General features: G+C 41.4%; 1 protein-coding gene across 2 annotated transcripts; it reads right to left on the reverse strand.

Moving 5' to 3' along the window:
• Nucleotides 1-3278: 3278 nt before the first annotated feature.
• LOC308393297 (uncharacterized protein) lies at nucleotides 3279-15773 on the reverse strand. Of its 2 annotated transcripts, none has more exons than XM_080876960.1 (13): nucleotides 15320-15773; nucleotides 14065-14117; nucleotides 13884-13953; nucleotides 11790-13756; nucleotides 11414-11674; nucleotides 8563-8982; nucleotides 6656-7129; nucleotides 5061-5504; nucleotides 4713-4976; nucleotides 4342-4596; nucleotides 4157-4258; nucleotides 3952-4035; nucleotides 3279-3805 (listed from the first exon to the last, which is right to left on the reverse strand). In XM_080876960.1, exons 4-13 carry the CDS (start codon nucleotides 12641-12643, stop codon nucleotides 3739-3741), a joined length of 3225 nt encoding a protein of 1074 aa, XP_080733086.1. In that variant the 5' UTR covers nucleotides 12644-13756; nucleotides 13884-13953; nucleotides 14065-14117; nucleotides 15320-15773; the 3' UTR covers nucleotides 3279-3738. The 2 variants fall into 2 exon arrangements, with proteins under 2 accessions (XP_080733086.1, XP_080733085.1); XM_080876959.1 differs by having other exon boundaries at nucleotides 15153-15773.
• Between the last annotated feature and the right edge of the window lie 1470 nt (nucleotides 15774-17243).

The raw sequence follows: 17243 nt of genomic DNA on the forward strand, positions 1-17243 counted from the left end.
TTCACTTTTTGCCTCCATGCATGTTAAGTACTGTTTCCATGTTTATTATTGTCTCCCGAGTCACTGTGCTTGCATGTCTTGAGTCTGAGTTTATGTATATTTCCTGTTTTATTTTGATAGTGCTTTGCCCTGTCTTCATTTTTGCTTCCTTCCTGTCTCATTGTGTCTGATTAGTCCCAGCTGTGTTTCCCTCCTGTTCCTCATTCCCTCCTTATCCTTTGTGTATTTGAGTCCTCTGTTTCCCTGGCCCGTCGTCATGTCGTCCCACTAGCTGTGTTTCTCCGTGTTCCTCGGTTTCCTCGCAACTACTAGTTTTGGATTTTGTTTCTTATATCCTGAATTAAATTTTTTCCACAGCGCAATAAAGCTGCCTCCCTAAGTTCACCCCTTTGTGTTTTTAAATTCAGCCTCACCCTGTTAGATAAGGATATGAACTTTTTGGGTAAGTCAGGCTTTCTGATTCAGGGTTTGTGTATGCTCACCTGAAAGGTAGCATCTGTTCTCCTGTACAAAATTAACTGATTGAGCACTTCCTACTGCAAACACAGTAGTATAAAGAACATATAAATAAATAGTAAGATTTAACACTTGTGCTGCAAATACAATTGTGATTTGATCATCACATATAAAAAAGCAGGACAAGAAATCTATCAGCTCAGTTTAACACTATATTGTTGCTCAGTGCAATGTCAATACTGATGTTTATTTCTGACATGGCAGCTGCACATTACAGATCTGAAATATTGCACACACCTAAACATTAAAGGTTACAGTGTGTTTATCTCTGGTATTCTCCCATAGCTTAATAAAGCAGTGTGAAAATCACTTCAAAGTGAATTTAATGTTATTTATTCACAGATATTTCTATAATCTAACATCATCAACCAAATACAGGCAAATTCCTGTGACAAACACACTTTGTACTGCTCCAACTTTACAGCTGAGCTTCATTTGGTTGTACTAGGTTCATGTTTTTCATGATATAGTAAAATATGTCCGTAGAAACATGTGACGTTCTGTTGTGAATAAAATATGGGTTTAGCAGATTTGCAGATGATTGCATTCTATTTTTATTATATTTTCCACAGCGTCAAAAGTTTCGTGGAAATGGGGTTGTACTATAAAACTGTAAAATTATTATAGATATATTTGTTTAATTTGGTAGAATCAAACATGATTTGAAATAATTTGATGATAGTGTCACGGTCTGGGGGGCAGACCGTGGGGGATGTTGGAGAAAGGACCCAAACGCTGGACTTAATGAAATGAACAGTGGGTTTATTTACAGTGAGGTAAATGTACACCACACATTGAATCTCCAAAAGTGCTCCCTCGACTCCCGTGACGTGTCTTCTCCCAAGTGCTGGTATCCCGTGCTCTCTGCCCCTGTGCCTTCACACACCCCGTGTGTCTTGCAGTCCTGTGTTCCACTCTCCTGAGGAAAAAACACAGACACAGCCGTTATGGCACCAACTCCAGCAGGCATACACTGACCAGCACTACAAACACTGACATGGAGTCTAACTCAACGATCCTGCGCCGGAGGAAGCTCCATCGCTCTGTTAAGTAGCTCCCCCGACGATCCTGATCAGAAGCAGGTGTGTGGTAAGCTAGGCGTGACCAGCAGCTGGCAGGGCCACACCCATCAGGCCTGCAGGTGGCTGTCCTTCATCCTCCAGCCTCACACACATACACACACACCAGCATGGAACACAAGAACACAGTGCAGCAAACATACATCCAATACACTAATAACAATAAAGGTCCACACTGTTCACGAACCCCGAGTCCCCGGAACCGGGTCCGTGACAGATAGTCACTAAGGAAATGAAAAGGAAGACATTTTGTCAACACTAACAGAAACTCTCATGGGACTGATGTCTAACAGTGGGTAAATAGACTGATGTAGCACTTTTCTAATCTCATGGGGCATCAGAGTGTTTAATACAACATGCCTCATTAACCACTGTTATACAAGCAGTTTTTTTTCTATGCTTAAGTGCTTTCTATCTAACACTCACACACATGCAAAACTCCAATAGATGCATCAGAGAGTGACTTGGTGTTAGTAGCTTGCCCAAGAATAATTGGCATCCAGACTGGAGCAGTCACCAACTTTAAGATTAGTAGATGCCTGCGCTACATCCTAGATCCATGGAACAAGTAATATACAATGTGTGATGCATTAGTTGAGCCCACAGCTCACACAGAAACCAAACACACTGTACAAATTGCATTTTTATGCACAGTCCATATTTCAAAAGGCTCAAAATTATTTGAACCACTGACCGAAAAGCAATTTCATGTGAATGTGAATAAGCCATATTCAGCTATTAGCTATAGTTAACTCTAAAAGCCTGTTTAGAGAGAAAGCAAAAACTTCAGAAGAGGCCAAATCAACAGTCTGGTTCATTCTTAAAAAGAAGCAATGCCAGCAAAAAGGCCTGAAAGATCACAGAAGACAGGAAAAGTGCATGATGACAAAATTATTTCCATGGTTAAGGAAAACAATTTCACAACATCTAACCCAACATCTCATCCAAGAGAGCACGTAAGCATCTCAAGGGAGGAATTAAAACAGCCTTTATACGTGTCCGGTGACTTTGAGCCTCTGAAAATGGGGCACTATGTATAAAAAATGGCTCTAAATCCTGAATAGTTAGCACAACATTTCTGTTAAAACCCTAGAATTCAAGCTAAAAGACGACACTTCAATTTCATATTAATCGGCTGAATTAAAATCCTTTGAGACAAAACTACAAAAACTGTGTTGCTGTCCAGATGTGTGCGCATAGACTGAACTACAGATTATGATTTGAGGCACGCTCAAATCATAATGTTAACAGACAACCCACTCTGCATCCTGAGTGCTAAACAATATTAATCTCATTTAACCTGCTCAGTGCTGTGTGATGACATACTCTCTCTTAATATGTATATGATGATAAAACCATTCTCAGTGTTGTTATATAATTATAATTCCCATATCAAAAAATGTAAGAGTTGTGTGAAATTTTAGTGCACTATTTTTAAAGACAGACTGTTTTCAGTCAAAATCACATTTTGTACATTTACATGATTAAAAGTGATATTTGTAAACTGATTTGATTTTCACATGTATTTCATAAAATCTAAATATGCACCGTGTTTTACACCACACCTTTATTTCTTGCATTAGTTCATTTAAAATAAAGAAATGACACTCACTGGTATCTTTGTTGTCATGCCACCTGACTGTAATGTTATTGCTTGACTACTGTGAAAATCATTATGACATCTTTATGTTTTGACTGACACATAAAGTCCAACATCAGTACAGTTTTTGCAAAAGTAACAAAAATAAACAAAGTTGACTCACAACTTTAATGTAACAATTACAGCCTCACTTTATTTTTTCACTATGCGAAAATAATTTAATCACGATAAAACAATCTGATGTGTAAACATTAGGATGACTGTTGCATAGCTTCAATCAGAGCTCCATAAAACAAAAATCTGCAGAACTTTCAGAAACAGTCTGAGGTGTGCTCGTCTCTATACAAATACTATTTTTAATAATGACATAATAAAGAAATACAATAAAGCAAAATAAAACATTCTAAAGTAGCTATTAAAGCTTACTGAACCATTATTGCTGTTGTACATTACAGATTAGCAAGAAACAATTATGAGACCATAAAACCACAGCTCCCTGATGATGACAATGATGATGATGATATGATGATGGTGATGAGTTCTTCACCAGATCTCAAACTGCTTGTGTTCCTTGAAGGCTGCTCTGTGCACGATGTTGTTGCTGTAGAGTCTAGAAAGAGACCAAAGCAGAGAGAGCAGACGTCACTCATTCACTCAGAACAACATGAATCCATGTGAGCTCAGACTGTGAATGATTCCTCTGAGAGTCTGAGGAGAAACTCCTTCACTGATGGGGACTGATTCATGTTGGCTCACCGCACACAGTCGATGGAGGGGTTGATGGAGAGCAGCTGCAGTAACACATCAGTCGAAGCATCAGTGATCTGATTGTGACTCAGACTGTAACACAAACACAACAAGAGGCTCTAAGTGATCACTGCACATCATATTATTGTAGTGTGTGTGAACAGGCTGATGGTTATTGGTGCCTCCCAGAGAAGGATCAGTGTGTGACACTCACTCCAGTAGTGTAGTGTGTGTGTCCCGGCTGCTGTGTGTCAAGTCCTTGTCCTGGATTTCATGGAGGAGACACAGAAGCTGCTGGAAGCTCTCTTCACTCAGTCTGCAGAGATCATAAATATAAAACAAGCTTTAAAGTAAAACTCTACATTTTATTTGGCCTGTGATGTTCAGGAAGACATTTACTTGACTGTTAGAGGACCATCATGGAGCAGCAGTGTAATCAGACCCTGAGCAGGGATGCAGCTCTCAGTCAGGTCTAACCGTCCGACTGTCCAGTGTCTCAGCAGGGAAGCCAAACTACTGACAGCCCTCAACAATACTCTCTGTGATGGTCGGGCTTTCTTAGGCACAAGAGAAAGCTCTTCCACAGCCAGTGGACAGACCACTCTGCCTCTTCTTACCCACTGAAACAGGAGCAAGACCATGTCTATGGAAAGCCTGAAGATCAAAGAGACAAAAGAGCAGAAATGATGAACACCAAGAACCAAAGATTCAAAGTGGACAGCAGATAAATGGTGTTAGAAGAACAAGAGAGTCATGATTTCACTTCCTGCCTCAGACTGTGTAGTTGTGTTGTGTGTCTAAAGAAGAGAGCAGCTCCTCTGGCAGACATCTTGCTGGGTGTGAGGATGAGATCCACTTTAGAGCCACACAGTCTGAGAACTCTCCCCACAGACCAGCAGCTTTTCCTGTGTAACTCTCCTGTTAACAGCAGCTGGAACCCCAGGAGCTGCAGCAGAGACTCCAGCTGCTGGGCCTCCTCTCTGGATCTTACAGACATGGATGTACACACACTCTGGAAGAAGTCTGGATCACAGCTGAAACACAGTGAAGATGAAACCAAAGAACATGCTGAAAATATTCTGCAAATGAAAATATTAATTAAAATCTGTCTTATTTACCTGAGCTGTGAGATATAAGGCAGACACTGCAGGAAACTCCTCACTTCACTCTCTTCATACGAGCAGCCTGTCAGCTTCACTTGTTTCTTCTCTGGTTGGAGTTTCAGCACTTCCAGGAGGATGGAGGTCTTTCTCTCTGAGAGGTTTATGGACCAGACTGCAGGAGCTGACTGGAAAACTGACTGTAATGATGGAAGGACACTCAAGCCTGTTTTAGTCTCATAGTCCTTCAATTTGGAATAGAGATCCAGCAGGAAGTCACTTTGACACTTCTTTCCATAATCACTCAAGTTTATGTTCCCATAGGGGAATGTTTGATATGTGCACACTGATGATAACAGCTCCAGTATCTTCTCTCCTGTCTGCTGTTCTCTCTCTGCTGCTGCACAGAACAGATTCCCAAAGAACCTCATTGTGTCTTCATCTAATGTCTCCTCATCAACACTGGAACAATAAGAAGGAAACATTTAGTGATGATTTGATGTGAGCTGCATAAAAACAACCACACACTACTGATGGACTCCATCTTTCCTTCCTGTACATAATGAAGCTCCATGTTAAACACATCTTCCATCAGAGCAGCTGAACACTGTTTTACACTCTTACAACACAAACACTCATCCTGCTCTAACACATCTGCTACATCTGCAGGTGGACACACAAAGTGATGAAGACTCTCTGCTGTCTGAAATCTTCATCTGCTGCTCACTATAGAGCTGCTACCATCATCATCATCATCATGCTCAGTAAAGTTCAACAAAGTCAGGAGATAAAGTGCAGCTTCATGTAACTCATTCATTTACTGAGTTACTCACTGAAGGACTCATTGAGTTTGCTTTCATGTTGTTTCCATGGCGATGATGGATTCAGGTGTAAAGGATGTTTCTGGCTGTATCACTGCAGCATAGAGATGGTTCACAGCTGCTTTGATTTTGAAGCTGCTCTCATTTTCAAAAAGCCACAAACAGCTTGAACTTTGACTTTAAACATTTGATCTCACGTTGTCGTTGTTTTAAGAGCAGCTTTAAACAGGACTGACTTGTCAGCACTGAGCTACGTTCTTCTTCTTCTTCACATCATTTCATGATTCTGCTGCAGGTCAAACATGCAAGTTTCCATCAAACATGTGTGCACTCCAACACTCTCCTCTCTGCTGCATGAGCTCAGTCACATGCTCACCTTCATTCACACAACTTACATCAGCTTATTGAATTTAACATGAAATCAATTCATTTCTTCACCTATCAAATCTAAATCAAATTCAACCTTTCTGATGAGAAACTTCTTTACTTTAGATCCTGTTTCATCTGAGATTTATAGAAAATATGAAACTTCACAGCAACAAACAGCTGAACAGGTCAGTGAAACACAGTAGTGTACTGAGCACGTTTCCCTCTGAAATATGACAGAGTCTGAATACATTTACAATATGATCCATGTAGATAAAGTCACAAATATGATGCTGATGACAAACAAACAGCACAAGACAAAATCACCACTTTACAATTTATGGAGCTTCAAATATTTCCATCACTTCTTTTACAGCACATCTTTTCTTACAGATATTTGACTCATGTGAAGAAAATTTCATTTACCTGAGCTGTGAGATATAAGGCAGACACTGCAGGAAACTCCTCACTTCACTCTCTTCATGTGAGCAGCCTGTCAGCTCCACTTGTTTCTTCTCTGGTTGCAGTTTCAGCACTTCCAGGAGGATGGAGGTCTTTCTCTCTGAGAGGTTTATGGACCAGACTGCAGGAGCTGAAAAAACTGACTGTAATGATGGAAGGACACTCAAGCCTGTTTTAGTCTCATAGTCCTTCACATGGGAGTACAGATCCAACAGGAAGTCACACTGATATGCGTCATCATCATCATCATCATCATCATCATCATCATCATCATCATCATCATCATCATCATCAATGAAAGGGAATGTTCCATGTTTGCACACTGATGATAACAGCTCCAATATCTTCTCTCCTGTCTGCTGTTCTCTCTCTGCTGCTGCACAGAACAGATTCCCAAAGAACCTCGTTGTGTCTTCATCTAATGTCTCCTCATCAACACTGGAACAATAAGAAGGAAACATTTAGTGATGATTAGATGTGAGCTGCATAAAAACAACCACACACTACTGATGGACTCCATCTTACTGACTCACAACACAAACATTAATCCTGTGTGTGAAATCACTGTGTACTGAACTGTGACTGTCATTTTATTTGCTGTCTGACTTTAGAGCAACAGATGCTTGATCCTGTTTTATCTTAAAGTTGATGTGACATGTTCTTATTCTTTAACATGGCTGTGTTATTGTTACTGTTTGATTCTTATTAAACATCATTTCATTATTGTCACACAGACAGAAGACTGTCACATGTTTCAAAGTGGAAACTGATTGATTTAGTAAGTCAGACAGTAAAGCTTCAAAAACAGCTCAGCTCTTTCATTTGAATGTTCACGGGACTAAAACTCAAGTGAGTGTTAACAACAAGTCAGTAAGAAGAAGAAAACATTGAACCCTGATCTTTAGTGAATTTACAACATTTGTGTGAAATGAAGGATCAATGTGGATTGATTGCTTCATTGGTTAACCATGCAAAGCAATAGTCCTGCAATTCATCTGAAGGTGCAATACTGTATGAAAATAATCTACCATAGTTTATGGTTTATTCATGATATCTGATAAAAATTGTGAACCTTTTATGAACCAATAAGCTGATTGTGATTCAATAAATTACATTCCATGATTAAGCAGCACTGTAAAGAATATTGTTAGAAACTAGAATTAATGGTTTGTGCTTGTTCTGGTTAAAGCACTTGCATTATTTACATATGGCCATATACATAACTATGGAATGTGATTTTAATCAGTGATAGCGCTGTTGTTTACAGGCTTGGTTTTTTGTGAGATCGTGAGACCTGGATTTCTTCCTTGCCAAGGGAGACAGTGAGCTTCTCCCTTTGAAAGAACCATAGCCATTCCAGGTTGCTCTTCCCTCAAGAACAATTGCAACAGTGCGGTCGGACGAAATCGCACCAATCACAGACATCTGACCTTCTGGATTTCACTTAACTAAACACTGACTATTAAGCCGGCATGACAGACATATGTGAGCTCAGATATGATTCTGGGGTATTACTGTTATTGCTATTATTGTATTCTATTTTCATATTGTCATTCCTGTTTATGAAATTGATGTTTAATACAAGTCAAAACAGTTTTACCTGTGACTCCAGTCATTCTTCTGCACCTTAGTCCTCCTATGACTCTAGCTTGTGGCCCATTTTTCCTTTTACTTTAACTTCCCCTACCCTATCCTTTAGTAGCCTACATAGATCAAAACTAATAAAAATAAAACTGATAACAATTACAAATGCATACAAGGTACAAGTTACAACTAAGTTATTATTGATAGAACGTAAAATATTTCCAGTGTTGTTTCAGGGAGCACTTCATTTTATGTAGATTTAATCATGTAAAGTACATTTTATTTACCTGAGCTGTGAGATATAAGGCAGACACTGCAGGAAACTCCTCACTTCACTCTCTTCATGTGAGCAGCCTGTCAGCTCCACTTGTTTCTTCTCTGGTTGGAGTTTCAGCACTTCCAGGAGGATGGAGGTCTTTCTCTCTGAGAGGTTTATGGACCAGACTGCAGGAGCTGACAGGAAAAATGGCTTCAAAGCCATTTTAAAGTCACTTGAAAACTCTTTCACATGTTCAAACAAATCAAGAAAGATGTTGTCTATGTCCGTTTTAACTGGAAACAATAGGAGGAGCCTCTTCAGTATATGTTTGTTTTTTTCTTTATATTGAAGTGCTGCTTTCAGGCATAAATCCATGAATAGCCTCTTCTGCTCCCTCTCCAGTGTCCCATGGTATTTCTCCTGCCTCCATGAAACTGGACCTCTGAAGCTGAAAAACAAAATTTCAGATTTCTGTTAAACTTGATTTGATCAAACTTTAAGCACCCAATGTATAGCAGGGAGTAGACACAGGGTTAGTGTCATGCTGGAATACAAAAGGGGAAAAAACTTATAAATGTAGAATGCCCATGCTTGTACAAACCCAATTCTGAGACAGCTATGATACTGTGTTACATATAAATACAAATGTTAAAGTTAAAAGTTAAAATTAGTCACCTATTAAAACATGGTATTGAAAATAAACAGCGGAAAATAGCCACCCCTAAGGTTTTTTTTTTGTGTGTTTATGGTTGTAATTGTTGACCCTGGAGTTGCCCACCCCTGCTTTAAACCCTAATCTGTCATTCAAACATTCTTGTTAGATTATGGTAGTTTCAGGTATTAAAATGCTATTACATCCGGACATAAGAGGACGCATAGCATAGTTAGTAAATATGCTGAGCGGTGATGTGGGGTCATCCAACACCGGCTCCAGGGAGGAGCATACGGCAGCGTGCTCCACGGAAGATTTTTCTATTGGAACAGTCTCGAGATGACAACCTACGCTCAGCCTTCGACCAAGTGATAAGAAACGATGGTCGGTGTATTCACGATGGTCAGTCCTGAAGCGGTGCTGGGATTTTCTCCCTTTCAGTTATTGTTCGGCAGGAAACTGTGGTTGGCGCTCAACCTTATTAAAGAAAACTGGGGGGTCCAAGCCCTGCTAAAAATGAGATTCAATACGTCCTGGACCTGAGAGCAAAGCTTCAAGCGTTGGATAGGTTATCACGGGAGGATTTAGTTCAGGCCAAGGAACAACACCAGCACCTGTACAACAGACCCAGGCAATTTCTACTGGGAGATAAAGTGCTGTATTGCTCCCGTCTTATAGCTCAAAGCTACTTGCCAAGTGGCAAGGGCCCTTCGTGGTCACATGGCAAGTGTGGGACGTGGACTACAAGGTGGCATGGTCAGACAGGGGCGGAACCACACAGATCTATCACCTCAATCTCCTTAAAGCATAGATAGGGGCTGAAACCGCTGCTCTTGTGAGCCTGGTTAAGGAAAGAGATGAATTGGGGCTGGAGGTGCCAAATTCCACCATTATGATAACCATCTCACACAGGCCCAGAGAGCAGCGGTTAACACCCATTTCAAAAACAGCGGTTTGTGGATGTCTCTCCTCTGCCTGGCCATATGAATCTCATGGAGCATCACTTTGAAATGCAGCTTGGCGTGACGGTGCATTCACAGTCCTACAGGTTATCTGAGCACAAAAGACAGACTGTTCAAAAGGAATTGACAGAAATGCTAAAGATGGCATCAACAGAAGAAAGGTAGGTCTATACAGTTCTGTGTGGACTATTTCAAGGTGAATCAGGTGTCAGAGATTGATGCTTGTCCCATGCCCCGGATCGATGAGCTTTTTTCGCTTTTTTACTTAACTGGATTTAACCAAGGGCTACTTGCACATTACCTTATCTGCAGAGTCTAAGGGAACAAAAAAACGGCCTTATCCACTCTTTACAGTTTGCACCCATTAATCACACTTCCATTCTGCTTATTTGAAGCCCTGACCACTTTCCAGCACCTTATGGACCGGGTACTGTGTTTAAAAGCTGCATATGCTGCCGCTTACATGGATGATGTCATCATCCATAGCAACAACTGGGCAGAGCACGTGCAGCGGGTGGCCATGGTGCTGGAGTCCCAGGGGCAGGCGGGGCTCACGGGGAACCAGAAGAAGTGCACTGTTGGACGGAGGGAGGTACAGTATTTGGGGTACCACGTGGGAGTTGGGCAGGTGCATCCTCAGATGGATAAAACAACAGCAATTGCCCGCATCCCAAGACAAAAACGCAGGTGAGGCAGTTCTTGGGACTGGCCAATTACTACCATCGGTTTGTGCCCGGCTTTGCGAAGCTGACCAACACCTTGACCGATCTCACCCGAAAGGGTGCCTCGGATCTGGTCCAGTGGAGGAAGCAGTGCCGGGCGGCATTTGTGTGGGTGAAAGAAGCTTTCTGTGGGAAACCCCTGCTCCACACACCTAACTTCTCCCTTCTTTTTATTCTGCAGACCAGCACCTTGAACAGAGGGCTTGGGAGTGTTTTAACCCGGGAAGTAAGAAGAGTCAACCACCCCATCAAGTACATCAGCTGGAAACTTTGAGAGCGGGAGGCCAGGGACAGCACCATGGAAAAGGACTGCCTGGCAATTCAGTGGGCAGTAGACTCCCATCATTATTACCTCCTGGGCTTTAGAGTTACACCATTATTTTTTAAAGAAGTAAAACAGTAATAAAAAAAATAGAAGTTACATTGTCAGTACATTAGATATTGATATAAATTATTTAGTTCGGTAACAAGTATTAAAGTCAAGTCAAAACCTATTTTTTCCATTTTAACAGTCATAATTATTTGAAAGCAAAAGCTACATACCTGAGTGAGCTGATGAACGGCAAAGCCTTTAACAGAGACTCACACTGACTGTGACAGGCAGGAGTTTCATTGTCCCAGTGGAGGCACACATTAACCTTTGTATGCATCCTCTGCATGACTTCCACAGCTCTTTCAAAAAGCTTCTTTTCACCATCAACTAGAAGGTGAAGGTTTCCATCTAGGCTGAGTAAGCTTACAAAGTTCATCTGCTCTTCATTGATAAGAAAAATCTCCCAAAGCTGTCGAGGCAGAGGGCCAGACCTACAATTGAAAAAGAGATCATTACCTCAGAGTAAAACTAACCAAGAATATGCGTCTCATTAAAGGATGTAACCTAAGCAGTAATATAAGCCTAAAAGCGCATGTTCATTCTTACCACTGAACATTTTTAAAGCATTCAAACAGCTGTCTCATTCCTTGTTCTGATATCACAACATCCTCGAGGTTCAGCCTTATTTTCCGTTCCTTTGACTGAGTGACCACAAAGGCCACAGCACAGCAAGGGTAAGGATCCAGACTGTCTCCACTGAGGTCAAGGCGGTATTTTAGTTTGTCTAGAAGGTAGATGCACGCTTCAGGACTCTGGGACTCATACAAGCACTGACATAAGAACAGTATGTGGACATGGAGCCCACTGTCCTCAGTATCAGCCTCTTCTTGCTCACACAGATGAGGAAGAAATGTGTTTATCAGCTCCTTGAAGAACCAGTTAGATGTATTCTTCAGGTCCTGATCTGGAATCAGATGCTTCATCAAACTTGGGCTCTTCTCATTCAACAGTCGACACACGAAGGGGATCAGATGTTTCATGTGTTTCTTCTCCTCTGTGAGGCACTGCTGAAAAACATCTCTGACTTTATCAGGATTCTTCAGGAGCCACAGTGCTGCAAAAAACTCCTGCACTGTGTAATGGAGGAATGCATATGTGGTTATCGTTTCTGTCGGGGCCACCTTGATGAGAAGTGGTTTCAGGAAGGACAGGACACAGCTGTCTTCACAGGTCAGGTCTGTCAGGTTCACAGATTTTTGTTGAGTTGCAAGAAAAGCAGCTTCAGCCAGAGACAGAATTTCTTCTGTCTTGGTGCTGATGAACGAATTTAGATCTTTGTTCTTTGTTTTGCTGTTTATCTGAAGGCAGAATCGAATAATATTGATGTAGATCTCAGTTATTGTACATGGCTGTGGAGAGTCTTCTGAGTTAAAGCAAGCAGCTATCATCAGTGCATACATGGGGACATGACAAAGAGTTACCAACTCCAAGTTACTCAAAACTTTCTCCTGATCTTCACCGAGTGTTGCAGATAAGTATGTTTTTATAGTCTGCTCACTAAAACCTTTCACCTCCACTCTGTCAAAGTCCCCAGAAAGGAAGTCTTCATCCTTTTAGAATCTTAACGTGTCCTGAGTGTTTCCTTTATTTGTACATACTGTTAGGTTCACAGCAGAGTTTTTAAAGGAAAGTGTTCAGAATCAGAATCAGAATCAGAAAGTGTTTTATTGCCAAATGTTGAGCAGGTTTACAACATTAGGAAATTGCTGCGGTGCTTCAGTGCAAACATAGTGTCATAAATAGCACTTAAATAGACATGGAAAAAAATAAAAGTAGGGATAAGAATTAAAAGTGCTACGTGGAAAGATATATACATGAGTGCAGGTGGTGATCAGTGCCAAACATGGAATGATGCAGTGACACAGCGTAGGGTCATGTGTTAGTGGCGGGTACAGTCATATGGTTATTGTTCATGTGTCCAACAGCAGAGGGGAAGAAACTGTTCTTATGGCGAGAGGTTCTGGTGCGAATGGACCGGAGCCTCCTGCCTGAGGGGAGCAGGTCAAACAGACTGTGTCCAGGGTGAGAAGGGTCAGCTGAGATCCGAGCTGCACGCCGCAATGTCCTGGAGGTGTACAGGTCCTGCAAAGATGGGAGTCTGCAGCCAATCACCTTCTCAGCAGAGCGCACAACACGCTGCAGTCTCTGTTTGTCCCTGATAGTGGCTCCAGCGTACCACACGGTGATGGAGGAGGTGAGGATGGACTTGATGATTGCAGTGTAGAACTGCATCATCGTCCGTGTTGGCAGGTTGAATTTCTTCAGCTGCCTCAGGAAGTACATCCTCTGCTGGGCTTTCTTGATGACGGAGGTGATGGTGGGCTCCCACTTCAGGTCCTGGGTGATAGTGGTACCCAGGAAGCAGAATGAGTCCACAGAGGTGATGGGGGTGTCAGTCAGGATGATGGGGGGGAGTGGGGCTGTGTGCTTCCTGAAGTCCACAATAATCTCCACTGTCTTCTGGGCATTCAGCACCAGGTTGTTGTGGCTGTGGTTGTTCAGTGTTTGTTCAGCTAAAAGATTTAAAGGGCAGAATAAACTACATTTATATTTCGTTAATAAACATATGTAATAGAGCATTGAAGAGAAACATCAGTTATCAGATACCTGTAGACTTCAGAGTATCAGAGACACACTTACACATCAGCCTCAAAGTCTCCACTGATGAGAAACTCCATCAGCTGTTCAGCATCTTTGTGCTGTTATTTTCCTGATCACAAGAAACAAAAATCAAAAACTGTAAGACTGTGGTGTTACTGTGAGCTCAAAGACTGTTATTGTCTATTATTACAGTGGCTTTAATCCTCACACGGAATCTCACCTGTTCCTCTCTCCACCACATCACATCATGCTGAGTGTGAGCAGCTTCATTTTCTGTGACAGGGGAGTAAATTTCCCATTAAAGCATTGTAGCGGGTGACATGGTCTAAATAACCCAGTTATTCCAATGAAGATAAAAATGCCAGACAAAAAAACTCAGTACACATCTACATTAACCATAAATCTCTGCAATTAAAATCACGTTCTGGGTTAAGCTTATCAGTAATTAAAACCTCATTATGGGTCAAACTTGTCTCATTTGTTTATTATCAATGTGCCTCTGCTCTACTGCAGTTTAATCCGAATTTAAAGAGCTAAAAAGAAAGAAAAAAGGCTGTGAACATGTAAATTTAGTCACACACACACAAACAGTTATCACAAGAAAAACTAAACAATAGGCAGCCTACTTCTTCTGTTTAAAACAACTCAAACTGCCTGTAAAATCTTTAAGTTCTCTCTGCAAAAGATGCCGAAAATAAGAAGTCAAGTTTGGATTAAAGGAGCAATATGCACAGAGCATGATAAAGGTACAAAGATATTCCAACTTCCGGGATCAGCGGCTCATAAGTGATGAGTAACTTTCGAACTATCAGAATGGAGACAAGAAGCGATCCGAGCCGAACGATAACAAAAGTCTAACTTTTCTGTCCTGCAGGACATTTGCTTCATGTGCTATTAACTACAACACACCACCAAGTTGAAAACAACACTTTTACATTTTTATGTATATTAGGACAGTTGTTTAGGAATGCGTGAGTTACATAAAAGTCATTTTCTTCCCTTTTTCTTTCTTTTGGTCTTCAAAAGAGAGAGAAAAGCCGCCTTCACCTCTTTTATAACACAAACAGCTTGAGCCGATCGAGTTCGCCAGACAACCTATGTGAGTGTCGAAACACACATGGATGTACACGACAATAAAGAGAGACGAAACACAAGGACATAGTACTAGACCCCCCCAACCCCCACCACCACCACCACTACCATACACACACACACACGAGCGCAAAGGGAACCTAATAGATAAGAGAACATAAACGCAAGAATACAAATACACTCAGAGACATAAAATGGACTAAACTCAATACTAACTGTAAAAACGTCCCTTCCTTCAGATATCCACTGTACCTTCCACAGACGGCGGGTTTGATGCGAACCAAAGCGGCCTAGTGTGCTGTCCTTCCTCGTGGATCACAGAAACAGTCGAAAAGTAAAGTTTCTACAGCTTAAAACCAGTCCGCCTCTTACCTGAATCTTACCTGTATGGTACTAGTTCATTGTGTCCGCTTCTTTTGGGATCGTTTCTCTCTGTGTTAATCCATAGGATAGTAAAAAAGAACAAAAAAACAAACAAACAAAAAAAAACGCCGGCTGGACGTTTTCCTTTCACTTTTCTTGATCAGGAAGTAGGAAGTACTTATAGGATTTACCAGATGCCACCGCTGCAGGCAAACTAGGTCATAAATCGCCACTTTTCCAACCCGTCTGGTTAAGAAATGATGTAAAAGTCGCTGTTTAATAATCAGGACGCTGTAAAACTCTGTAAAGTCTTTTAGCTGCAGGAATAGTTCTTCAATCAATCAAATTAATTTCACTTTCACATGCTAAAGAGATTCTTTATCACACTGTGGGACAGTAATCTCTCATGTTTAAATACATGCAGTTTAAAGTTTCAGATTCTGATGTGCAGCTGTCATTTAGTGCGGAGGAACGGTCACGTGACCCCTTTCCCCGCTTCGGGAGCGCTCACCGGCAGTGGCGGTCCTAGCCTGTTTGGCGCTGGGCGAACCCCCCCCCCACACACACACACATAAAACATATTAAGGATTGTACATTAACATAAAACTGTTGTCGGAACTAATTGATATTAAAATCTGTAACATAATGTATAGTTTGAAGTTTAGTCTGTTACTGTTACTATTTTTACCATTTCTTTTTGGAGCAACTGTAACCCACATAATTTCCTTAGGGGTTAATAAAGTATTCTGATTGTTTCAGGATGACTCACCATTATCCAATGACACATCTGCTTACCTGTATCTTTTGCTCGTTTCTCCTCCTCTTCTTTTCTATTTTTTTCTAAACTGAGCACCTGATGGTTTTGAACTTTTCTTGTCCATTTTCCATTGGTTTTCATTTTGCACTCCAGTATGAAGACAAATCCCCCAACTCGAGGATCGCCACAACATAACCTAATAGACCTACACCTTAGTTCACATATTCACTTTGTCTAAGGTGTATTTCTGGGATTTCGCACAACCCGGGATTAAAATCATGAATACAATGGGCTTGGATTTACAACATTATGAATGAAATGTGCTCTATTTGGAAGCAGTCGCCCCTCCCCTTTCGACAGGTTGTGTGTGAGACTTTAAATCATCAAACTGTAAATTATAAATTTTAAATTGTTATTGATCCCTTTACCCCTGTTCCTAAAATGTATATTTATTTTCTTACTCTTCTTATATTTATTGTTTGTTTACTTACACTGCTGTAACTGGAGCCTCGTCGTCTCGTCTCTCTATATACTGTACTTATATAGCGGAGATGACAATAAAGTTTACTTTGACTTCAGCAGCAAGCGGCGCACCGAGGGCTCTCGCGCTCACTTTTCTAGTATAGAATTTTGAAAAAACATCGGTGCAAATTATAAGTCTGTATCATAATGTCTGGTGTTTTCATGTTTGTTGTTTTGTTTTTATTTTGTTTTATTTTGCGAGTTGGTTATTAGATGCTGCTCCAGCCAGCCAGAGAATCCCCCGCCGCCCCGCCCTCTCCTCCCTGTGCTGCAAGCAGCAGGCGCACCTTGCAGACGGAGGGCGCCCTTACTCCCAGCAAATGGGCGATAGAAAGCAATTTTTTTGCCGATGCCTTTAATGCCACCCCCCACCACGATGCCACCCCGGGCAACTGCCCGTGCTCACAGGTCAACGTGAGCGGATCCAGTTGACTCTTTACTAGGGATGGGTACCGGTATCATGGCACCGGTTCTGACATAAACGGTAGTAACCAGACTGAAAAGCACCGCACATTTCGGTGCTTTTTTTCCTGAGCTGTGATACACTTTAGATTCTAGCCAATCATTTTACGTTTCCGAGGATAGTAGGCGGGTCCAGGTACGTACGTTCTTTTAGAGCAGAGCTACAGATAAAAAATGCTCATGGCGAAGCGGTCAAAAGTCTG

The sequence above is a fragment of the Rhamphochromis sp. 'chilingali' genome, assembly GCF_963969265.1.
Source record: "Rhamphochromis sp. 'chilingali' genome assembly, chromosome: 3".
Classification (NCBI taxonomy): Eukaryota; Metazoa; Chordata; class Actinopteri; order Cichliformes; family Cichlidae; genus Rhamphochromis; species Rhamphochromis sp. 'chilingali'.

Excerpts from the sequence above, each read along its gene's own strand:
- LOC308393297 (XM_080876960.1), bottom strand. The coding sequence starts at position 12,643 with ATGTATGCACTGATGATAGCTGCTTGCTTTAACTCAGAAGACTCTCCA. Across the intron at positions 4,977-5,060 it reads CCTTATATCTCACAGCTCAG|CTGTGATCCAGACTTCTTCC; the intron begins GTAAATAAGACA and ends ACTGTGTTTCAG. Across the intron at positions 4,036-4,156 it reads ACACACACTACACTACTGGA|TCTGAGTCACAATCAGATCA; the intron begins GTGAGTGTCACA and ends TTTGTGTTACAG.